This window comes from Zootoca vivipara, chromosome 14 (assembly GCF_963506605.1).
Source record: "Zootoca vivipara chromosome 14, rZooViv1.1, whole genome shotgun sequence".
Taxonomy (NCBI): domain Eukaryota; kingdom Metazoa; phylum Chordata; class Lepidosauria; order Squamata; family Lacertidae; genus Zootoca; species Zootoca vivipara.
The window spans coordinates 43,081,752-43,107,302 of NC_083289.1; the positions used below are offsets into that span (position 1 = coordinate 43,081,752).

The following is a 25,551-nucleotide window of genomic DNA, read 5'->3' on the forward strand; positions in this document are numbered from 1 at the left end:
ATAAAAGCACCTGAGCTTTCAAAGTCTAAAGCTTCATTTCTTTCCTCCAAGATGAAAGCTAAGATTTTTTTTAAAAAGGGGGGGAGAGACCCTGAAATGCCATACTTAAAGCTAACAAAATGAAGCATATTAGCAGCTGAGTTTCTGTAAAACTAACATTCTTATTATGAATTTTTATAATGATGCAGCTACATTTTCTATTATGTGGCTCAGCCATGACTGGTATTTTGTATGAAAAGCTTCCAGCATCTTTTGTCTTCTCCAAATTGACTGAGAAATTATTTTTTAATAGACAGCAACAGCAAAAGCAAGTCACTTGGTGATTGGGTCCTGATTTCTGTATTACTGTCAGTGAAACCACGACGGGGCAGAAGACTGAGCATGCAATGGGATGCTTCAGATTTGAGAGCAGTTACAGAAGTTTAAAGGTCATCCACTGATGCTGATGCTCACACACACACACACACACACACACACTTCCCCAAAATCTCTCTCAAGTACACATGGAAGAGCTAAATTGAAATGCATCCAAAATGGTCTTGAAAGGCAGAAAATAAATCCATTCACTTTTAAAAATGGCTTAATTCTAATTCTGCACAACTTCTCAACCCACCAAGCTGAATCCAGCCCATTACCTGCAGCCCAACATATATTCAACAAGCCCAACAGAAGAATCACACAGCTGCAGAGTGTCTCTGGGTGTGTGTATTGCAAGCCATCTAATTTAACCACATGCTTGATGCAGGAAAATCCAGACAGAGAGAAACCCTAACAGATGGCTACCCAACATCTGCTTACAAAACCTCCAGTGCAGGAGAATCTATGGCAATTGGTTCCACTGTTGAACTGCTCTTACCGTTAAGACATTTCTCTAATGTTTTACCCATTAAATCTAGCCCTGCCCTGGGAGCACAGGAAACTGCCTTAAACCACTGGTCCATCTAGCTCAGGACTGTCGACACTGACTGGCAGTGTCTCTCCAGGGTCACAGACAGATGTCTCCCTCCCAGTCCAACCAGGAGATGCTATCCTGGGACCTTCCACAATAAAAGCAGTTGCTCTACCACCAGTCTTTGCCCTCTGAGTGACAGCCCTACAGGTACTGTAGAATCATAGAACCGTAGAGTTGGAAGTGGCCATGAGGATCAATTAGTCCAACCACCCGCAATGCAGGACTCCTTTGCCCAACATGGGGAATAATAATAATAATAATAATAATAATAATAATAATAATAATAATAATAATTCTATTATTTTTACCCTGCCCATCTGACTGGGTTGCTCCAGCTACTCTGGGTGGCCTCCAACATATATAAAAACATAGCAAAACATTACAAATCGAAAGATTTCCTACACAGGGCTGCCTTCAGATGTCTTCTAAAGGTTCTATCTCCTGGACACTGAGGTCCAGCACCGAGGGCCTTCTGGTAGTTCCCTCACTGCGAGAAGCGAAGTTACAGGGACCCAGGCAGAGGGCCTTCTCGGTAGTGGTACCTGCCCTGTGGAAAGCCCTCCCTTCAGATGTCAAAGAAATAAACAACTATATGACATTGAGAAGACATCTGAAGGCAGCTTGGTTTAGGGAAGTTTTTAATGACTGATGTTTTAATGTATTTTTAATCTTTTGTTGGAAGCTGCCCAGAGTGGCTAGGGAAACCCAGCCAGATGAGCGGGGTAGAAATAATAAATTCTTCTTCTTTTTCTTCTTCTTCCTGCTACTACTTCTACTACTGAAAAGGCCCTCTGCCTGATTCCCTGTAGCTTCACTTCTCACAGTGAGGTAACAGCCAGAAGGCCCTTGGTGCTGTATCTGAGCCAAGACTGAACGATCAGGGTGGAGATGTTCCTTCAGGTATACAGAGCCAAACCCACAACCCTGAGATTAAGGGTCTCATGCTCTGAATTATCCCAGTTTGGTAGTACCCGTGCATGGTCCCACTCGGCCTTGTCTTCTTCAAGCCTAAATGATCCATTGAACCATTCCTCACAGAATGCACCTTCCCATACCCTCTGAACCATTTTTTTTCTGAACCTTTTCCAACCTGTCAATTTATCTACCTGCAGCACAGAGAACTTAAGACTGCATCTAACAACATTCTACGCAACAATAGATGTGCTAAAGCCCATAAATTTCGACGGACCTACTCTGAGCACTTGATACAACCCATTGCTCCATATGAGCACTGAGCAGCGGTGGAGGTGGAGCCAACCCAGAGGCCGGCACTCAGTGGCAGGGCACATGTTTTGCAAGAAGAAGGGTTACCCGGTCAATCCCTGGCATCTCCAGATAGGGGACCAGGGAGCAGGAGGTGGCTGCCTGAGCGCCCAAGGAGTCAGGGCCCGTGAAAGCAGCTGCGTCATCTAACCTGGTTCAAGGCAGCTTCCTGGGGAGGCCTGTTTTAGGTCTTGCTCATGCCAAAAATAAAATTCTTAGGCTCTGGACCTCAAAAACCGCAGGCAAAGTTCTGCTGAGAAAAAGAGAGCCTTCCTGCTCCCTCCCTCACCCCAGCTGCTCTCAACAGCCTGGGGGGACCCCCCCCAAATGGTGTGCACTGCCGTGTGATGGGCAGCAGCTGGGAGGAACTGGCAAAAACTGAAGACCTCTCCTCCCTTTCCATCCTGTATGGCTGGAATATCGTTTCTCTCACTTTTAAGCAAGACTGCTTTATTCAGGTGAGTATTTATTTACTTTTTACATAGTTTTTGCGGCTTTTCTTCTTCTTTTAAAAAAGTGCTTTTTTAAGTTTTCAAAAACAGCAAGGAAACAAAAAAAATGTGTGGAGCACATTACTGCAGCTGGAATAAAATAAACAGAAATCTCAGCATACTTTTGCAGACATCATAATAAAATAAGATTCTGCAACGGGGCAGTTTGGAAGTAAGAGCCACATACGTAAGGTAGCCTTGCCACGTAGAGATGTGTATTGTTGTGGGCCTATGCAGTGCACTATTTTTATTTATAAAGCATACGAACAGTCACCATCTCACATCAAAATGGTCTTGTTTTAGAAACCCTCCTGTGATGGTTTAAATGCTCGGGCCAAGGCTGCGTCCCATACTCTCCCAAACAATCCACCCTAAGAGAGCCTTGATGCAGATGTCCAACATAAGGCAATTCTGAGTTTGGCTGCTTCAGCAAGCAGCAGAGCTAACAGCTCCTTGTGAACAAGGGTGGGATTTAAATCTCTTTCAAGAGCCAAGAGAGATAATACTGGGTCCAAGGTTAGAGATTGCCTTGTTATTCAAAAAACAACGTTAGTCAAAAATATGGATGGTCAATTCATGAAAGACCTAGAAAGACTCAGTGGTATAAAGAGTGAAAAGAAAGTAAAATACCTGGGGATATGGTTAACGGCAAATAATCACAATATCTTTAACGATAGCTATGCAAAGGTTTGGAAAGAAATAAAAAAAAAGGTCTGCAAATTTGGAGCAGAATGCAATTGTCAAGGTTGGGCAAAATTTCTGCTATAAATAAGAATATACTTTCAAAGATGCTATTTGTATTTCAGACAATACCTATAGTTAATGATATTTGAAATTTTAAGGAATGGCAGAAAGATCTATCTTAAGTTTATTTGGCAGGGAAGAAAACCCAAGATAAAACGCAAAATTATGATTGTTATTGTTGCTCCTAATGCTACTTTCACTGCTATTTTGTTTTACTGTTGGGATTCTTTTATTTTACTGTTGGGATTCTTTTGCTGTGATTTCTATCTTTATTTGTAAGCCGCCTTTAAGTCTGACTGCATCATGGAAAGGTAGCATCCAAGTGGGGAAATAAAGTGGCTTCAATTTGTGCAAAGAGCACTTTAGATCGTCGTTGTGACTCCCAACATAGGAATACAGGAAGCTGCCTATTGGTCAACCTAGGAAGTCAGACCACTGGTCAATCTAGCTCAGTATCGCCTACACTGACTGGCAGGATTATGAGCAGGAGCCTTCCTCAACCCTACCTGGAGATGCCAGGGATCAAAGCTAGCACCTTCAGCTGGCGAGGCAGATGCTCTATCACTGAGCTATGGCCCTTTCCCAGCAAACCACAGGTTTGAGCCCGGATCTCACAAATGCTATTCTAGAATTACAAAGAGATATGTCTAGAATTACAAAGAGATATGTCTAGCGCAGGGTTTGAGAGCCGGGTACCAGCCACTTAAAATCAACGGCTCTGAACCCTTGGTCCATAAAATGCTGACTTCCGTAGAGGTGCTCTCTCTATGGGTCTCTGTCCTCATCCCTGCAGGAAATGGCCGAGTTCAGCTTTCATGACTGTGTAGGAGGGATTTTAAAAACAACACATCGACTCCCACACACCAGAAAGTAGTTGCTTGTTAGCCAGGACTCTATAAAGGACAGAATGCCTTCCTGTTGGCAGGCTTAGTTTCTCTCGCCTTGGAAAGAATCAAGCGTGCAGATGCACACTGCTGTTGGGAGCCCTTGGGAACATCTGACTAATCCCTGGCAAGACACCAAAGTAGATAATCAGGCCTTGAAATGAAAAAAAAAGGTAGGAAACTAATGGCTCAAGACAGGGAAGGCCAATTTCGTTCAACCCTTGGTACATCCACCAAATTTTAATCAATGCATGGAAGAAAGAAGGTTAGTCTGCAATTTTGCCTCCTAAGGAAAAGAAATTGTCAGGAAACAGAAATGCTCCAAAACCGGGAAATTACATTTCTCATGGAGAATAAGGCAAAATCGTACTTTTCGTTTGCTAGATCTGTTAACTGTAGCTATTTGTTTACACTGCGTTTTCTATTTATTTACTGGATTTGTATTCTACCTTTCAACCTAAAATCTCTCAGACTCAGAGCAGGATAGGGGTAAAGAGTGTATATTTATAAATGCAACAAAAAAAACCAGATCTAAACAAAACCGACACTTAAGGCTGCAGTTAAAACTTCTTGGTAAAAATATCAGCTAAAAACTAGGATAAGACAATGTTAGCACACAGGAGAGATGATGTGTGGTGCTATCCTTTTACTTTCTTTTGTAATCTATCTTTAGATAAAAAGCCTTTGAGTACAGCCTGTGTCACTTTAAATTCCTGTGCAGCACACATTGCTGTGGTTCGTTAAAGGTGTTGGGAACTGTAGATCTGTGATAAGGAAACTACAATTCCCAGGATTCTCTGGGGGAAGTCATGTGCTTTAGATGTGTGTGGCGACTGTGGCGTGGCTCTCCTGCTCATCTTCCATGAATTCGTCTGTAAACCCGACCAAATATGGTGGCAGAAACTGTTTCAGGCCCCAGATCAGGCATGTCAAACCTGCGGCCCTCCAGATGTTTTGGACTACAATTCCCATCTTCCCCAACCACTGGTCCTGCTAGCTAGGGATCATAGGAGTTGTAGGCCAAAACATCTGGAGGGCCGCAGGTTTGACATGCCTGCCCCAGATGATTGCCTGCCTAATTTTGGGCTGGATCCAGACAAAGTTAGTTGAACTTAGGTCCCCAGGAAATCACTGAAGCTAATTTATGACTAACTAGTCCTACTAGTGACCTACATTCACCTACCTTAGCCTGGAACTAACCCAAAAAGTTCTGGTACGTATAACTAGTACACTTCCCAGCCTTAGCTTCCAACCCCTGCCTTACCTTGCAATCTTGATGTAATAATGTGTCGGCTTTGGCATAAGGAACTCTCCAGGAATTTCCACTTCGGCTGTTTGGGCTGAGAAGTTGCTCAGGAATCGGCACTTTTCCTCTATGAGGAAGAACTTGGGAAGCTGCTTTGTTTTTGCCTCGAGAATTTTGATCCATTTCTTCAGCTTAGAAATAAGATTGTGGAGCTTCATGGAGCCTGGCACGCTGAAGTCGAAATCTAGCAGATAAAACAAAATAAATCCAACAGAAAATTGCTTGTTAGAAATGTGATGCAGATATTTAATCAAAACTCTGCTTGGTGTTAACACCTTGCATAGTTAAGGTATCTGGGCTTTGCAGCCTTACCCTAGGGAACTGCTACCTTTTTTCTTTAAGGGAGATTTGCACAATAGTAAAATGAAGGAAAGCAGGAAAGATTATTATCGCATACAACAGAAATTATTATAGTAGTCACTTTTAGCCTAATACACATTATTGCCAAGCAAAACCATGTATAAAATAGATGAGCTGTTAGCAAAAGCGATTCAAGCTCATCTGTTCCAATTTACACTGGCAGAAATTACACATTAAACACACTTGTTTCTGTCATTTGTTTTCCCATTATGTGGATGCTATTTCTTGTTGGGCTATGCCTAAAACCGCCTTTTTAAAAATGTCCCTGAGCCAAAGAATTTATGCTTTTGAATTATGGTGCTGGAAGAGACTCTTGAGAGTCCCATGGACTGCAAGAAGATCAAACCTATCCATTCTGAAGGAAATCAGCCCTGAGTGCTCACTGGAAGGACAGATCCTGAAGCTGAGGCTCCAATACTTTGGCCACCTCATGAGAAGAGAAGACTCCCTGGAAAAGACCCTGATGCTGGGAAAGATGGAGAAGGGGACGACAGAGGACAAGATGGTTGGACAGTGCTCTTGAAGCTACTAACGTGAGTTTCACCAAACTGCGGGAGGCAGTGGAAGACAGGAGTGCCTGGCGTGCTCTGGTCCACGGGGTCACGAAGAGTCGGGCACGACTAAACAATAACAACATGCGTCACCTGTATTTGATATGTGTCACGTGGGGATGCTTAACCCAAGACTGACCCTGATGAAGTTATCAGCCAGCAACCAGGATACATACCCAATGCCTAAGCCAAAGCCTTCTTGCATCTGCAATCAATAAAGTCGTGGCCATTTCAATCCCCAAAAGGTTGCCATGTCATTTATTGCTTCCTATGCATTAGGAACCCTGATGAACTCTGCCTTACTACGACTGGGCCCACAACCATAGAGAGGGTGACACCCTTTGTCGAATGATCTCCATAGGGAGAGTTTAGATGAACCTATCTCGTTAATGGGACGCGGGTGGCGCTGTGGGTTAAACCACAGAGCCTAGGGCTTGCCGATCAGGTTGGCGGTTCAAATCCCTGCAACGGGGTGAGCTCCCATTGCTCAGTACCAGCTCCTGCCAACCTAGCAGTTTTAAAGCACGTCAAAGTGCAAGTAGATAAATAGGTACCGCTACAGCGGGAAAGTAAACGGTGTTTCCGTGTGCTGCTCTGGTTCGCCAGAAGCGGCTTTGTCATGCTGGCCACATGACCTGGAAGCTGTACGCCGGCTCCCTCGGCCAATAGCGCAAGATGAGCACCGCAACCCCAGAGTCGGTCATGACTGGACCTAATGGTCAGGGGTCCCTTTACCTTTTATCTCCTTAATAAGCTCAGGTATGAACAAACCTTTTGTCCACAAAAACAACTGTCTCCTCTCTTTTCGCGTAAGCAGGCAAACTGGAAAGTTTTCAATTAACTATAGTTTCTGTTTCATCCAAGCCAAGAAACAATGGTTAACAGCTTCAGAAAAAGCCATAACAGCAACCCAACTTCAAACCATGATTTAATAGCCTGGTTTTTTTTTAAGCTATTAATGTTTCCTTTTTGGATGAGATGGAGAACTACATGGAAGACTTCTTGGTTTGCCTTGTGCAAAAAGAGGAGCTAAGGGGCTTTCTGCACAGCATATTAAGGCATGATACAGGTGAAACTCGGAAAATTAGAATATCATCGAGAAATGCATTTATTTCAGTAATGCAACTTTAAAGGTGAGACCAATATATGAAATAGATGCATGACATGCAAAGCAAGATATGTCAAGCCTTTATTTGTTGTAATTGTAATTATTTGTCGTTAGGCGGGTCAATTATAAATGGAATGTAATTAATGAAATGTAATAGCGATGTTTATTTTTGTATTGTTGTAAATATTTGTTTTATTGTGGAATTTCTAAAAGAAAGCATTTGTAAAATTTAAAAGAAAAAGAAAAAGAAGTTGCATTACTGAAATAAATGCACTTTTCGACAATATTCTAATTTTACGAGTTTCACCGGTATGTCTAAATGCAATCTCAGATATCCCCATTTCTAAGAGTCAGGCATCATGTAGTAGAAACTGCTCAATTCACCCAGGCATTTTTATACAGTGGACGCTCGGGTTGCGAACGTGATCCGTGCAGGAGGCACATTCACAACCCGCAGCATTCGCAACCCGCAGCGCCGCGTCTGTCCACGTGTGGGTCATGATTCAGTACTTCTGTGCATGGGTGAGTGCCGAAACCTGGAAGTAACCCGTACCAGTACTTTCGGGTTTGGCGCGGTGTGCAACCTGAAGCGTCTGTAACCTGAGGTATGACTGTAACGGCTTTTACCAAACAGTGACTAACTTACATTCACACTGAATGGTTTTAATCTGCTGTTCTATGTAGTATTGGCTTCCAGGCCATCTCTGCATTTTTTTGATTTCCCCTCCTTTCATCCTTGTACTTATTATGATTTATTGTTTAGAAATTGGTTTTACTGGTACTCACTGAGAATGTTGCATAAACCTGAAATGGATTGGGGGGGGGGCTCTACTTGGATTATGTCTGAAGAAAAGGCAGGGTAGAAATGTTTCAAATTGACACAAATGTGCTAAATAAATTAAATATCTACCGAAGAACGATGCTGCAGACAGCATAATTCCATTTAAGCAACACAAACATTAGCCTTCCGAGTAAGGCCCTATCTTCACCATGCATTTAAAGCAGTATCATACCACTTTGTCATGAATTATGAGACGTGCAGTTTGTTAAGGGCGCTGAGAGTTGTTAGGAGACCCCAATTCCCCCAGAGTTACACTCCCCAGAGTGCCCTGGGGACTTAAACCGCACTTTGAACTATAGCTCTATGTGGGCGATAGGGGGTTTCCTAACCCTCAAATCTGAACCTCTCCCCACCTTGCCTTGTGTCCAGCCTGAACCTCTTATTGTCATATACCAGGCACAGGGAAACTCGGCCCTCCAGATGTTTTGGGACTACAACTCCCACCATCCCTAGCTAATAGGACCAGTGGTCAGGGATGATGGGAGTTGTAGTCCCAAAACATCTGGAGGGCTGAGTTTGCCTATGCCTGTCCTATACCCTGGCTGTGCCTTACAGGACATGTTAGCTCTAGGAACTGCACGGTCCCTTTTGGGGGCTGGGAGGGGACGTCTTAGGGCGTTCTGCCATAAAGGACCAAGCCAGCTTCCATCTACATGGGGCCACTTTGGGTTCCTTATCAAGCTCTGTCAACGTATCACTAGGAATGCGTCCAAGACGGAAGCCAGATGCTGAAAATATATCAACCTAAATCAAGATACCTCAAAAGTACCATGATTAATCAAATTGTTTGAAGATATTATGGAGAAGCTTCTGCCAGGCTGAGTTCAAGCTTATGAGTGTTCCTGGTGGATCCAGAAACTGTGGCAAACCACTAAGTCCATATCAAAATATATACCAGGTGCTCTCAAGTTGTTACTGGACTATGACTCCCATCACTCCTGAGCACTATCCAGGCTGGCTGATAGGAGTTGGAGTCCAACAATATATGTCGGCTGCTCCTGATATTTAACAACAGCAATCTTTATTTTCTGAGTGTGAATTCTTATGTAGCCAAAATAGCACCTTCCACAAAGAAGAGGGAATAGTCAACTGGTTTTGACGAATGCTGAGGTTCTCGGAGCTACAAGAAATTTGTGAAGGGAAAAAACCCACACGGAGGGAGGGCAAAAAAATCACAAACAGCCCAATGAGGGCTGAGCATGCTCAGTGACAATGGAATGCTGGTCAGCTGGGGGGGGGGTCTGAGGACAGAAAAGGGGAGGGGGAATGGAATGGAGTGACTGGAATCTTGAACAGGGAGCTCTGTACGCACTGCAACATTTTGCTGCAGGTCCCATTGGCATTCGCTATTTTAAAAAGCCAGCCTCTTCCCTCAAATTTAATGTGCATCCCAAGTCATGCTAGCTCATTAGAAAGGTAGTGCTAAGACATACTGACTTTCATATGCTGAACTGTGGCACATGAAAATAATTTAGAGGAGGTTATCTATAGATAGCAAATATTGAAGAGCACTACAGGGCTCAAAAAATTAAGACCTATTTAATGCTCAACTTGCTCAAAATTTTCCTAGCAGTTTCAATAAAAAACTGTTCTATCACACTTGACACGGAACAATGATGCCTGCCATTTTCAAGTACTTTCCTAAAATTAGGTAAGGTAAAAGGTAAAGGGACCCCTGACCATTAGGTCCAGTCGTGACCGACTCTGGGGTTGCGCGCTCATCTCGCATTATTGGCCGAGGGAGCCGGCGTATAGCTTCCAGGTCATGTGGCCAGCATGACAAAGCTGCTTCTGGCAAACCAGAGCAGCACATGGAAACGCCGTTTACCTTCCCGCTATAGCGGTTCCTATTTATCTACTTGCATTTTGACGTGCTTTCGAACTGCTAGGTTGGCAGGAGCTGGGACCAAGCAACGGGAGCTCACCCCGTCACAGGGATTCCTAAAATTAGAGTAGAGCAATTTACGTAGTCCCTATAAATCTGCACAGGAATCTTTTCGTATGACCTGGGGGGGGGGATGTGAATAGACTGGTGTCAATGAACACGTTTCAATTTAAATCTTCAAAACAACCTTTAAAATATCTACCAGACAGAAGCGAGCAAAAGCAAGCACGGTCCACTGAGTTTTATAGCGCGGAGGAATTGGAATATAAAAAACTGGCCTCAAAGAACTGAGGGCTGTACCCAAGTAAAAGGGTCTTTCTCTTAAACTACCACATCACTGGATGCCAGCTACAATTGAGCCTCCTAACCTAGTCCAGTAGCCTCCAGATGTCATTGAACTACAATTCCCATGAACCCCAGCCAGCAAAGGACAATGGGACTTGTATTTCAGCAAAATATGGAGGGCAACAGATTGGGGAAGGCTAACACAGGCAAACAGAATATTTAAATGCAGGCAAAGCAATAAGATAGAGGCCTTTAAATGTAGATCCTATATGGTGAAATAAGCATGCCTAATTATTATTATTATTTTTTTGGGGGGGGAAGAACTACAAGGCTCCACTTGCTCTTACTTACTTACTGACTTATTTATTTACTTATTTATTTTCCCCAATCTTCAGCTGAAGAAGGCTACCCGTGTGACGTAGAAATCAAGTATCATTAAAGTAAAAAAGCAAAAACGGCTTACATGTACTCTTTTAAAATGACGAAAGCCACCTGTTTCCAAGTGTACAAGCAAGGAATAACAAAGGCAAGTAGCTTAGTTTAGCCGCTTAAGGTAAATATGGAAAAAGTCGTTCCTGCGGACCAGACTCTGAAAAGCTACCTGAGGCACAATTTAAAGGCTAATTTGCTTTGAATGCAAGGACCCTTGACCCAAGCTGCATCAAGTGCCGGTTTGAAATTCTCCTCAGTAGTGCAAAACAGACACCAAAACTCTTTCTAACTCTCACTTAAACGGGACACATGCAAGACTTTTCCAGCCCAGTCCTGGGCATTTCACCTGTCTCCTCCTTCACATGCTATTGGGTCCACGTGGGTGTTCTGCGTGCCCAGGGCAGGTGAGGGAGGGCTTGGCAAGAGAAGTGTCAACTGGGGGGCAGGGGGAGTCCCAGCTGCCTTGCCCACATGCTTTAAACCAGGCACCCCCAAACTGCAGCCCTCCAATGTTTTGGCCTACAACTCCCATGATCCCTAGCTAAGAGGACCAGTGGTCAGGGATGATGGGAATTGTAGTCCAAAACATCTGGAGGGCCGAAGTTTGGGGGTGCCTGCTTTAAACTCTCTGGTGTCCAGGTTGAAAAGGTGTCAACCTATCGAAATTGCTTAAAGCTGGACACATTGCTCCTTTGAGTCTTAGGAGTCGGGCTCTCTCTCTTTTTACATTTTCAAGGAGGGCTCTCTCCTCTCCATTCACACCCCGTCTTCCCAACTTATTTTGTATTTTTGTACCAGTTGCCAGTCACACCTAGGAACGTTACGGAGAGCCGTGCTAAATCGGACCAAAACCAGAGGCACACTGGCATCCGAATCTGGAAGAAGTCTTTAAAACACACTGCAAACAAGTGAAGCCTTGTGAAAGGCAGGGTGTTCTCTTTCATTATCCTGTGCTCAAAGGATGACAACTTAACCTTTCTTACTGGACCAGCACCCCAAGACCAATGACAGATGCATCGTTATCACCAGAGGAGACAAGCATGTTTTTGCCATGAGGCGAGTTGTCAGTAGGACAATTAATATTCATTTTGCCATGTATTTACTGAACTGAACTTATTTGTAAAAAGTGCTTTCCAGGTCATAAAAGGTGTCAGCAAGAAGACGAAGAAAGGACTGCTGCCCTTCTTGGCAGCTGTCTTTTAATGTTTATGTAGCCAGTCCAGCACCTCTTGCATCTACTGTGAACATACTTGTAAAAAAATCTCATTATAATTCCAAGCCTACCCTCTAGTGCACAATCTGAGCAAATCACTGGGTGAAAAAAAGAGAAACATGAAATACGGCATTGTTTGCCGCTCATCGGCTCCCCAACGTGCAGGAAAATGTCACCAAACGGCAAGTACAATATTCTTGCTAATGATATGCAAATAGCTGAAGCAAAAATATTCAGCAGTGTTAATTAAAATAACACACACCAAGCCATTCACTTCACCGTAGGAATCACTCCAGTTTGTTGAAAATACCTATTTTAGACTTCCCTTTCTCCTTCGTTGTTTTGCTTCTTGGCAGCAGATGGGAATGACAGAGAGCACTCGATTAATTAGCTCTCTTTCTTCATGTCACAGGGCTTCCATACAGAGCCTAAGTACATCCAAAGAATTACCAGCTATGTGGCATTCTGCACCGGCTCCCCTGCTTTGCAGACAGCTTAATTAGGCGGAAAGGAAATCTTTTTGCGATACCGATCCTGAACTAAAACCCAACACTTATTACCTACGTTGGTTTAAGCACCAGAGACCATAGCTGCCAAGTTATCCCCTTTTTAAAGGGATTTTCCCTTATGCTGAATAGGCTTCCTCGCGAGAAAAGGGAAAACTTGGCAGCTATGAGAGACTGAACGAGAGGACGGTGGTCCATTTTTAGAATTCTGGACTCCACACGGAAATTCCTTTGGAAATTGCAATAATATCGACTGAGATTCTTTTATTGGACAGAAGAAATAAGAATACTGAAGCATAGGCTAAAGTGGGATAGGAAGCCTAATAACCCTGCGTTATAGACCGTGAACTCAAACATAAGAAGTTCTTTACAGAACTTTGACTGACACAGGTTAGCAAATACTGCTCAGGGCAGGAAATTTAAAAAAATAGCGCACCCTTGTGATGAAAATAAAAGTCACTACCTAAATAATTGACAATTTGCTGCTCTATCCAAACATCTGCTACATGAAGCACCTTCCCTAACGATACAGGCAACCTTGGTAACCAGTCTAAAAGCTCTGGAGTCATCTTTGATCATTTATTGACCAGGTATCTATTAGGACATATGGACCAGAGAAAGATGAGGGGAGAAAAAGATAATACAGTGACTGGTAAAAACCCTAATCTCATGCTTTTCCTCATAGTATTTTCATGTATTACTCTCTACTTCCCTGAAATGATGGTGGCTGGAGATCCCTCTTGAAGCTCCCATGTCTCCCTTTGCCTCTCAAGTCTAACCAAGAAAGGAGCCCACAATCACCACTGTTTTCCTATGCTTGGTAATAATATGTACCGTATATTCCAGCGTATAAGATGACTGGGCGTATTAGACGACTCCCAACTTTTGTAGTTAAAATATAGAGTTTGGGATATACTCGCCGTATAAGAAATACGACCCAGCGTATAAGACGACCCTCCGACTTTTGAGAATATTTTCCTGGGTTAAAAAGTAGTCTTATACGAAGGAATATACAGTAATTGTTTTGAGAAGGAGAACACTGCTGAATTGGTTCTCTCTCTTATTCACCCCGGTGGTTGCTCTTCCTTGATCAGCTGGGAAGAGGAGAACCTGCACATTTCTCTGTTCAGGGAAGGTGAGCTGCTATCACAGTTACATTGACCTGGGTGTGCAAAACTGGCTTGAGTGAGCCAGGATTAGCAACTCTTTCAGATTTAACACCTGTTGCCAAACTCAGTTCTTAAATGGGCCTACAGCCCAAAATTTAACTGGATGCTGTTATTCTACTGTTATATTCAATCCGGGCTAAAGGAAAGGAAACCAGGTTACAAAAACATTGGGTTTTTGCAAATATGCCTGAATGGCATCTGCTGGAAATTGCAAGAATATTTAGAAGATCTTGAATCCATCATGCCTTGGAAACCTAAAAGGCTTGGACAATAGCAATTGTATATACTAGTAGAGAAAACTTGTGAGACTTTAAGAAATCTTGGGGAATAGTTAGCTTTAAACCCTTGCAAGGGCCAAAAGGCCATGAACTCAAGAAAAAGAGGAGGATTCAAAGCATGTTAAAACAAGACTACAGTCAAGACCAAGACTGCACAAATTGGTGATTCATTCTCGGCTATCGACTGGTACGGTAATTAATTCGCCATTAATTCAGGAGCATAAATTCTATTACTGCTGCAAATTAATCAAAAACTTATTTTCTGCAAAATGAATTGAATCCCCCAAACTCCAAAAGGCAAGCATACTGACCAATCTAATTGCAGCCATTTCCCCCTCCCCCCTTCAACTTTAATTCAAACTCCAAGTTTAACAGATTAAAGTAATCTCATCTTGCGCTAACTAAAAGTGCTGTTTTAATCCTGTGACTACTCATGCTTAATCATAATTGAAAAATAAAATGTTCCAAATCTGTAGAAGATATCAGAAAAGTTTTCATTCTTCTAGAAAAGCAGCAAATCCCTTTTGTATCCTGATTGCTTCTATTACTTTATCTTGGACGCCGAGGGAAAATCTCGTCCTTTGTTTGAATGTTACACATGTCTAATTTAAAAATAAAAATAAAAAGTGGAACTTAGTCAAAAAAAAAAGCCAAAACTCTGCATTTGGCATTTGAAGACCTGAAAAAAACTACATCAACAAATGCATTAAAGAGAGGAGTTGAGCAAAATTTAATTTCAAATTTGGTGCAGAAATGGCAAGAGTGAAGTTGTATCATCCATTATGCTTCAACAGAGGCAGTGCACCTTTCCACATGCCTTCCTGCCTCCTCTGTTCAGCTGTTCGCCTTACGGCTGACCCAGGTTTGGCTACTTTTTTGCTGCAAGCATGGAGATGGTAGAACCATCCCTCCAAGAGGAGGGAGAGCAGAGCTGCTCAGTCTGTGCGGCGACTGACAAAAAGCTGGAGCTGGAGTTGCAAGAGTGCTTTAACTCTGCAGAGCAGAAAGGCAGAGAATGAGGGGGGGGGCGTTCTCCAAAGCAGGGAACTTGGTACCACCCAGATGTTGCTGAACTCCAGCTCCCATCAGCCCCAGCCAGCATGTCCAGCGGTCAGGGAAGATGGGAGATGCAATCCAGCAGCACTGGAGGCCATAGACTCCACATACCTACTCTGTTGGAGTCACATGACCCTGCCTCTTTCTGGAGTCAGCAGGAGGAGTAAACTTGTTTGAATGTTACACACACACACACACACACACACACACACACACACACACACGACACACACACACACACACACAGTGCCTCGGTTTAGAATGAGAAAAATACTTCAACTCCTTCTGTTTAGTTTATATGCTAAAATGGAATGTTCTTCCTCTTCAATTTTCCCCTACTCTGAAACAAACAAACAAACACAAAACAAACACTCTTTATCTATATACCAATTTTAATACAGATAGGAGTTTTTGAAGTACCATCGCATACAGGAAAAATTGTCTATTCTTTCTAAGCATGGATAAACAACACATCTGTATTAACTGCAGCTGCATCCCTCTGACTTATCAGAAAACCCAGGAGAAGCACAATATGCTGGCAACACTTTTCTTCCCTAGTAGCTGCCACGCATTAAATTTGATCATATGGGTCAAGGCTTCCATTATCTACTGTCACGTGACTGTTGTGCTGCAAAGATTACTTCATGCAGAGCTTAACATGCTCTCTAATGTGCAGGGCATAGATGTGACACACAAGAATCCTGTGAGACCACTTTCCTCATGATCATTAAAGTGAGGTTCTGAGGAACGATCTCAATTTCCCTGTTGTGAATGCCAACATCCCAAATTACCTTAGAACTTCCCTCAGCTTCAAAACCAGTTGACTGTGGGTTGTTGCTCAAGAAATACAGACGAGTTCCATCATTCTTTCAGATTGTGGCTGTGCACCATTGCAATGCTATGACCCTGGCTGAACTTGAATGCTCAAGACATCCAGATGTCTCAAAGGGTCACCCTTCCTCTGCACAAAGCTGTCATCGGAGACTCTTCTCTGAATATCCTCCTGTTTCTGAGTGGCAGGTGGTAACTTGGCTAGGGCATTTTCTGTGGTGGCACCCCATCTACGGAACACTACCCTTTCACCTTTTGGGTTTCATGTGAAAACTATTTCACTTCCCATAAGGTTTTTCATCAAAGACATAAAGATCCCTTCCTGTTAATGCTGCGGATTTTGGTGGTGTTGTTCATCATGCTTAATATTTTCATCAGAACAATCCTTTCTATCATGACTTTAAAAAAACACCACCTTTATTTTTTTAAAGTTATCTTGAGCATATTTGATGGACAAGTGGGATAAAACTACTTCACATATCCCGACTGTTTCTCAAATGCTGCTGTCAGCTGTCATCCCACCTAGATGCAAAGCAGGGGTGAGACAGCAAGGTCCTCTCCACTGGCTCATTTGTGACTGACCCATTTGGCTTGAATTCCTGTAGCAGCTGCTACTTGGCCCTTTCCCTGCTGGAACAACCTCCTAAATGACTATTCCAACTGGCCATCGTGTAACAATGTAACTACAGAGGGGATGTGAATTTGCTTATCCCCACCTTCCCCTCCCTGTCTCTTTCCCTACCGTTTTTCATAAGAATGCAAGCTACTATTTCAAACTGTAAATTGCCCCAAGTGCTTTGGCATATGGGTCCGACTCAGGCTGCCTGAAAGGATTGTGTGTCCCCTATATGAACCTGCCCAGGTGCTAAGACCCTCAAGTGAGCACCTTATCTTGCTCCCATCAACATCAGAAGCACGGCTGCTGGTGAAGCAAGAGGGATCCTTTTCTGTGGCTGCTCCCGTGTTGTGGAATTCCCTCCCAAGAGAGGTCAGACTGGCTCCCTATCTGCTACCCTTCTGCCAGCTAGCTAAGACCTTCCTATTCGGAGAGGCCTTTGAAAACTAAGGAGCAGGCAGACGATGCTGATCACAGGGCTGCTGTCAGGGCAAGCTACTTTAATTGCTGGCTTTAAATGCGTTTTGATGTGTTTTAAACATTGTTTTTAACTAGTTTGTTTTCATTCCTTCAGGTTGCATTTAAATGTAAGCTGCCTCGAATCCCAACTTGGGAGACAGGAGGGATATAAATATATTTAGTAAAGAAAATAAATAATGATCAATGCAAATGTTTAGTACTAGGGCTGATCCTCACACAATTCCACAACTTAAATGCCACCTAGAGATTTCAAAAACACACACTTTGCTTTACACATTTAGGTTTGCTTTTGTGTGTGTGTGAACAAATCGTATATAGTTCCTGAAATATACAGATCCCATAGCTCTACTAGAAGAGGAAATGAACATTTTTTAAAAAAGTTATAGGGGTACTGTAATCGCTCCAGGCACATAAAAGAAAGGCTAACTTACAGAGCTTCAGACCTTGGGAATGAGAGTCTAAAGAGCCTATCATATTCTCGAGCCTCCACTGCACAGCATCTCCCAGGACCACAAATTCTCCAGTAGAGCAAACACATTTGAAATGAGGTGGAAAGGTGGCTCTAGGCTAGGGCCAATGACTTGGCAAGCACACACACATCCTTCCAAGGTTGGCCTCTTTGCTGACAGTAAAAGAGGGTGGTGGAAATTGAAAAACAAAACAAAACATTCTGCCTGCTGCCCTTTTCACTGGCAGGGGGGTCAAAGTAGTCAGTTCAGAGACTCAGCTGGATTTATTCTGCAATCCTAAGCATGCTTACTCAAGAAATAAATCGCATCAAGCTCAATGGGGCTTAATTCCAACTCCCACGTGCTTAGCATTTCATGACTGGGGCAGAGCAAGGAATGCCCAGATTCAGCTTGCAGAATTTCCCTTTCATAAAATACACCTTGTGCCAGAGGAAGGCTAGAATCTAAAACGGCAAAGAACAGATGCTCCTTACCAATAATAATTTTCATGTAGTGCTGATCTATGAATAATAGAAAGCAAAACTGGTTAACAGAAAATGAGTAACAGTAGCAAAACTACTTCCCAAATTGCCCCCTTAAAGGCCAATTATAGCAATTGATTTAAATTATCAAACTCAAATGGCAAAAAATTAATAATTTCGTGAGTACCAGACACCCCAAAGTTTAAATCACATCACTTACACAGATGCTTCTAATTTAGGAAAAATAAACATATAACTCTTCCAACAAGCACATTGTGCATTTTAGGTGTAAACCTGGACTACTTTGAGATTTGTTTTCTTATCTAAATGGTTTGATATAATTGTTTTCCTATTCAGTTAATGAATTGGGTGTTTTACTGAATTAAATGCCACAAAAGGATTATTAACATAATTCTGTGACATTTATAGCAGATAAAGGAAATTACCCAACTCTCTTTCACTCACTAGGCTGCTCCCTAATTCTTTCTAAATGCTCATATACTATTCCAAAGGGCAACAGAGAAAATAGGCTGAGTTCAGACATAACAGAAAACCTTGGTTTACCACAACAGTAATGGACAGTGGCCAACTTTGGGCCAAACACTTCCTTTCTCCCTCATTTTTCATATTCACAAGGATTGCAAAAGCTTCTGCTTCCACTGTTAAGCTAACCGCAGTCCCCTGTGATGTCTGAATTCTGGAAGCTGTTGTTGCTTAAACAATGATTAATGAGAACAAGCCAAGTGCTGAACATAGGCTCTGATCATGAATTGTTCTCACTAACCCTTTTTAAACAAACCATGGTGCCCCAAGTTTGGATGCCACAGGGAACTGTGGCTAGTTTGAAAACAGAAAAAAAGATTTCAATCTCCTTGTAGATATAAAAGGGAATGAGATGAGAGAGGGTGCCACCATGGGGTTGGTTCAATGGCAGGTGCTTTAATTAAAATAGCAGGCAAAATTAATACAAGATACTGAGACAGCAGCACCGGAAATGCAGTGATTCCTTCACTGTGGTACCTTGCCTAGGAGCAGAGAACCAATGATCTGCAAGAGCCTATCTGATCCTGGTCAGGATGAGCTGGGAAAGCATCTCCTCCTGTGCCTTCTGTCCCCTTCTTGCTCTAAATCAGCAATCATTTTGCTTTTGCTTCCTCTCCCTGTCAAGCCATTTGTCCTCCAGGACTTGCTCCAGCCTCTGCTGGGTCTCAGTGAGGGAAGTTACATACATTCCTGAAGTTCAGTGTGGCTCATTCTCATAGCAGTTTTCCATTACATCTGAAACTTGCTTTGATTTAGAAGGGGGGGGGGAGAGAAAAACCTTTTCTTGAAGGAGTAGCAAGCATCATTATTTATGATGCAAATTTTGGATAGAAAAGGAATCGTACCATTGTAGAGAGATTTTACTTTCTTAGGCTCCTTGATCACTGCAGATGGTGACAGCAGTCACAAAATTAAAAGAAGCCTGCTTCTTGGGAGAAAAGCAATGACAAACCTAGACAGCATCTTAAAAAGCAGAGACATCACCTTGCCGACAAAGGTCCGTATAGTTAAAGCTATGGTTTTCCCAATAGTGATGTATGGAAATGAGAGCTGGACCATAAAGAAGGCTGATCGCCGAAGAATTGATGCTTTTGAATTATGGTGCTGGAGGAGACTCTTGGGAGTTCCATGGACTGCAAGAAGATCAAACCTATCCATTCTGAAGGAAATCAGCCCCAAGTGCTCACTGGAAGGACAGATCATGAAGCTGAGGCTCCAATACTTTGGCCACCTCATGAGAAGAGAAGACTCCCTGGAAAAGACCCTGATGTTGGGAAAGATGGAGGGTGTGGCGATTCGCCACCTAGACAAGACCCAGCATGTGAGGGGTTAAGCGTGGAGCAGATAGAACCCTCGGGGGCGGGCTCAGCCCAGGGATAAAAACCCCTCCCGAGTGGCAGTTAAGGGTCAGTTGAGTGGGAGTCAGTTGAGGTTGGAGTCAGTTGGTGTTGAGCTAGGAGTGGTTGGTTATATGCAGAGAGAGCTAATTTAATATATTGAGGAAGGAGAATAGGTGGTAATTTAGTCAGACGGGATACAAAGTTGGGAGATTATTAATAAATATTTACTTAGTTAACTTTAGCGGTAATAGGCCGGTAATTTATAATTAGCGGTAATAGGCCGGTATAGGAACCATCTGAAATTTAGAACAACCTAAGATTTGTACTGCAACCATTAAGCATATGAACACACAATAAAGCAACTTCGTTTTATTTTATCTGTATCCTGGTCTGTGGTGTTTTGGTGGAGGTGTTTATTTTGTAGTTGGCACATCACCAATCGACCGTAAAACGTCCAGTGGTGATGTGCAGGTCAGAGTGACCGCTACATAAAGTGGTGGCAGCGGCGGGATAAAGAATTATTAAAGTAGAGATAAACGGAAAGTGAGGCAAGTTACAATCGTGTCAGGGAGAGGAACACAAACACCTGGAAGGGGAAAGGGTGAATTCTGTGGAGAGTTACCCAGCCCTAGGGTGTGAGGTGTTGATCCTGTCGTGAGAGATTGTAAGGGGAAGCCGGACTTACGTTTTATTTTAAACTATTTTGGGCAAGAGGGTTTACGTTTAGAGGTCAGTAGAAAGTACGCTGGAGAAAGTTTGGAGGTAACTTTAAGCGTGACTTTGGGGACCTGAGTGTGAAAACCCAACCTAACAAAATAGTTGAAACACCCACCAATAACTAAATAAATAAAATGCCACCAAAGAAAGCTAAAACCCCTCTGAGAGAGGCTCACATTGAAAGCTCTGAGGAGGAAAATGGAGTGTCACAGGTAGAAGAAACCTGTCCTGAAGAGATTACAAAATCCTCTGAGACTGAAGATTTTGAGAAATGGAAACTAGAAAAAGAATATAGTTTAAAATTGGAATTAGCACGATTAGAACAGCAGAGAGAGAAAGAAAAACTACAGTTAGAAGCTGAGAGAGAGAAAGAAAAACTACAATTGGAGATGAAAGAGAGAGAAATGAAATTACAAATTGAGAGGGAAAGAGAAAGGGAAGAAAGAGAGTATAATTTGGAAATGAAAAGGCTAGAAATAACAGCTTTAAATAATCAGAATAATAGCAATAATAGTGCCAACCAGAACATTACCAAGGTAGATTTAAAACAATTCCCAGAGTACAAGGAACATGATAACGCTGAATCCTTTATAATATCATTTGAAAGGGCTTGTCAGGATTTTAAGGTACTGCCTGAGGAACAGATGCAGATATTAAGGGCACGTATTAGTGGGACCCTGACAGAAATTTACTCTCAAATGCCTTTAGATCAATCCCGAGATTTCCAAACATTTAAAAAGATGGTATTTGTTAGATTTGGGATAACAAGTGAACAACTGAGGCAGAAGTTTCGGAATGTGTGTAAAGTTCGTGAGGAAACATTTGCTCAGTTGGGAGCTAAAACTAGCAACTATTTAAACAAATGGTTGGAACAAGAGGGTGCAGATTCTGTGGAGAAAATTAAGGAAGTTATTGCCTTAGAGCAGTTTTATGAAACCATAAACAGCCAGCTCAAATATTTAATAAAAGAAAAACACCCAAGTACATTACAGGAGGCGGCAAATTTAGCTGATGAAATAAATGAAATAAGAGAACATGTGTTTGATGCACCTAAGCAGAGGGATAAATATTGGGAACACAATAAATCAAAACAAAGTAATTCACCCACAAAGTTTACCACAGAAGTGGGGAAAAAGAAATTTACCTCAGGGGCACCAGCACACCAAAAAGAGATCACTACCCCTAGGAATCCTGAGGGGAAAATAAATAAATTTGGAGGGCAAAATAGACCCGAGTTAACCTGTTGGCAATGTGGATTAAGGGGACATCGGCAAGCGCAGTGTACATTTAATTTAAGGACCCCAAGCCACAAAATTAATTCACCACAGAAGCAGACATTCTGTGCGCAGAAGGTGGAGAACCTACCAACTGCCACAGTTGCTATGGTAACAACAGAAGGGCCAAGTAGGCCACAGCCTGCCTTAATAGAAGAGCAACATGGGGAACAGGAACAATTACCAGTGGCACGGGTTGTTCAATGTTATTTAATCAGACAAAATGATATATTATTAGCTAAAACTGGAGAGGAAGTTTGGGTAAATGATAAATCGTATATCGCTCTAAAGGACACCGGTTCACAAATTAGTATTGTTCATTCAGATATTATACCTGAGACTAGTATTTTGAAGGGAAAATCTGTCACTCTGAAAGGAATTTCAAGAGAATCCGTAGTTTTACCGTTAGCAAACATTCATTTAAGATATAAACATTGGGCTGGAAATTGGGAAGTAGCAGTGTCATCAGAAATTCCAACCGCTATGTTAATAGGGTGGGACATTCTGGACCATGTGCAGAGTGCTTTAGTCCTGACTAGGTCACAAAAGCAGAGTCAGACAGCTAAAGACGGAGACAAAGTTACAAGTAACGTACAGCCTGGAGAAGAAGCAAGACTTGTGTCAGTTTTGGATAGACAAGCAGTATTTTCTACCAAGCAGAAAAACGATACAGAGTTGCAAGTTTATTTTCAAGCTGCAGATCCTAGTAAAGTATTAACCGCAGAATGCCCAGAAAGATTTGTAGTTGAAAATGGGTTACTATACAGAGAACTACTTTTAAAACCTACCAGAGGGGGAGGACAAATTCATAGACAGCTGATAGTACCTCAAGAATATAGACACAAGATTATGCAACATGCCCACGGAAGTATATTTGGAGGTCATTTAGGGATAACGCGCACCAAGCAAAGAATATCACAAAACTTTTTTTGGCCCAGGATGGGTAAACAAATCAAAATGTTCTGTCAGACCTGTCAAATTTGTCAGTTACAGGGGCATGAGCCAAATAAAACAAAAGCCACATTATGCCCTTTACCTAAAGTATCTAGTCCTTTCCACTGTGAGAAGATAGCTTTAGGGGAACCACTTCCGAAAGTCAGGAAAAGGGGACACACTGGGGTACACCAAAATGAAAAGAGGGAAGAGAAAAGAAATGATACTCTTTTAAACACGTATAGAGCCTATGTGGCAAATCATACTCTTGGTGGAAATGATTACAATGAGAAAGAATCAAATAAAGGGGAAAATTTAAAAATGAAGAACTGGGGTGCAGAAGATCACTCAGAAACTGTTGAAATAAACTATGAAAGCTCAAAGAATGCTGATACCCCTAACATACCACCTGAATGTAACAAAGGTGATGTGCAAAGTAGTGATCATCAGACCACTGAGAACGCTATTGACACTATACCTCAGGACTCAAATGAAATAACTAAGCATCTTTTGAAACCAGTGCCAGAGACAGGGGATAAACAAAATAACTTGCGGGTACTTAATGATATCAAGTTAGAGTCAAGCAATACTCTTTCAGATGCAAATTTAAACTTTCCTAAGAGTGTACCTTTACCAGAACGTAGTATGGGTAGGGTCACTTTTTATATCCTGTTCTGGGAATAGTTAAAGCCAAGCCAATGAATGAGAGCAGATTAAATAATTTTGAAAACACCAGATGGGCACAGATTAATTACTGTCGAGAACCACTTAGTAAAGCAAAATCAGTACGTGGAGATTGTTTAATATCAGTGTCAGGCAATAGCACTTACCCAGAACCATATATGAATATAAATGACATACACTGGCAACATTGCATGAGCAACAAGAACACAATCCAAACTATTGGCAGCATATCTCAGATGTCAATTGAGAAGAAAAACTGTGGTTTAGTTAAGAAGGGAAGAAATAAAACCAGAACCAAAGTTTTCAAAAGAAAGCATGAAGCCAACAGTCTAGCCATAAGTTCCGAGATGGCAAAAGCAGTCAAAATCGCCAGTAGTATGAGCTTGCACAGTAAAACACCAGAAACGCCAGTTGTTTGCGTGATAAAATTTCTAAAACCTAGAGGCAAACGGAAAAGTTTACCACTCGTCTGTACAGCTGAGGGTGATGTCGGTCAAAAGAGAATTATGATCAACAGAGAGAGAAAGTTGCATCGTGCATCCAAGTACAGAGACAGGAGACGAGATGACATCAATAGAAAAACATCTTTAAAGAAGTTCAAGCCAGCGTGTTTACATCGACTGAATCCCGCGAAAGTCTACAGCGAAATCGAGGACACCTGACAGTGAGAGGTATCCAGGTCAGTCGTTGCACCAAGAGAGGGCATTCCACAAGTCCAAAGGAAACAAGAGACGTTGAATTTACACTGACAACATCCAAAGACTTTTGAACATTGTGGACAGTTAGTATTTTGAACACAAAGATCCAGAACTGAGCAGCAAACTATTTACATCCAAAAGGACATTGCATGTCAGTTGTATTATGTACTTGTGCATGTTTATAAATTTTAAAAAAGTGTATGTACTTTTACTGATGCTGACACTGTTGTGTTATATGTTTGATCCTTAAAGGTAAGCGTAACATGATTTAAATGTTTATGTTAGGAAATTAGTTAGCTGAGTGACCTTTTAATATGCCATTTGTAACAGGGGGTTACTTAAAACTAGCAACGCCCTGTTACAAATTTAATATGGGGGGAGGTATGTGGCGATTCGCCACCTAGACAAGACCCAGCATGTGAGGGGTTAAGCGTGGAGCAGATAGAACCCTCGGGGGCGGGCTCAGCCCAGGGATAAAAACCCCTCCCGAGTGGCAGTTAAGGGTCAGTTGAGTGGGAGTCAGTTGAGGTTGGAGTCAGTTGGTGTTGAGCTAGGAGTGGTTGGTTATATGCAGAGAGAGCTAATTTAATATATTGAGGAAGGAGAATAGGTGGTAATTTAGTCAGACGGGATACAAAGTTGGGAGATTATTAATAAATATTTACTTAGTTAACTTTAGCGGTAATAGGCCGGTAATTTATAATTAGCGGTAATAGGCCGGTATAGGAACCATCTGAAATTTAGAACAACCTAAGATTTGTACTGCAACCATTAAGCATATGAACACACAATAAAGCAACTTCGTTTTATTTTATCTGTATCCTGGTCTGTGGTGTTTTGGTGGAGGTGTTTATTTTGTAGTTGGCACATCACCAATCGACCGTAAAACGTCCAGTGGTGATGTGCAGGTCAGAGTGACCGCTACAGAGGGCACAAGGAGAAGGGGACGACAGAGGACGAGATGGTTGGACAGTGTTCTCGAAGATAGCAACATGAGTCTGACCAAACTATGGGAGGCAGTGGAAGACAGGAGTGCCTCGCATGCTGTGGTCCATGGGGTCACGAAGAGTCGGACACGACTAAATGACTAAACACCATTGTAGAGCTGAAGGGATCTCAAGGGTCATCTAGCCCAAGCCGCAGCAATCAGAGCTACTGAAGAATCCCTTACTGATGGACG

The 25,551-nt window shown here is 42.4% G+C and overlaps 1 protein-coding gene across 4 annotated transcripts in view; it reads right to left on the reverse strand.

Moving 5' to 3' along the window:
• The window catches only part of TRRAP (transformation/transcription domain associated protein), a 162,280-nt gene that overhangs the window by 13,426 nt on the left and 123,303 nt on the right, over window positions 1-25,551 (reverse strand). For all 4 annotated transcript variants that reach the window (XM_035131728.2, XM_060283007.1, XM_035131726.2 and 1 more), the window contains one exon: window positions 5,599-5,824. In XM_035131728.2, coding sequence (XP_034987619.2) covers window positions 5,599-5,824 — 226 coding nt within the window. The remainder of the gene's footprint in view (window positions 1-5,598; window positions 5,825-25,551) is intronic.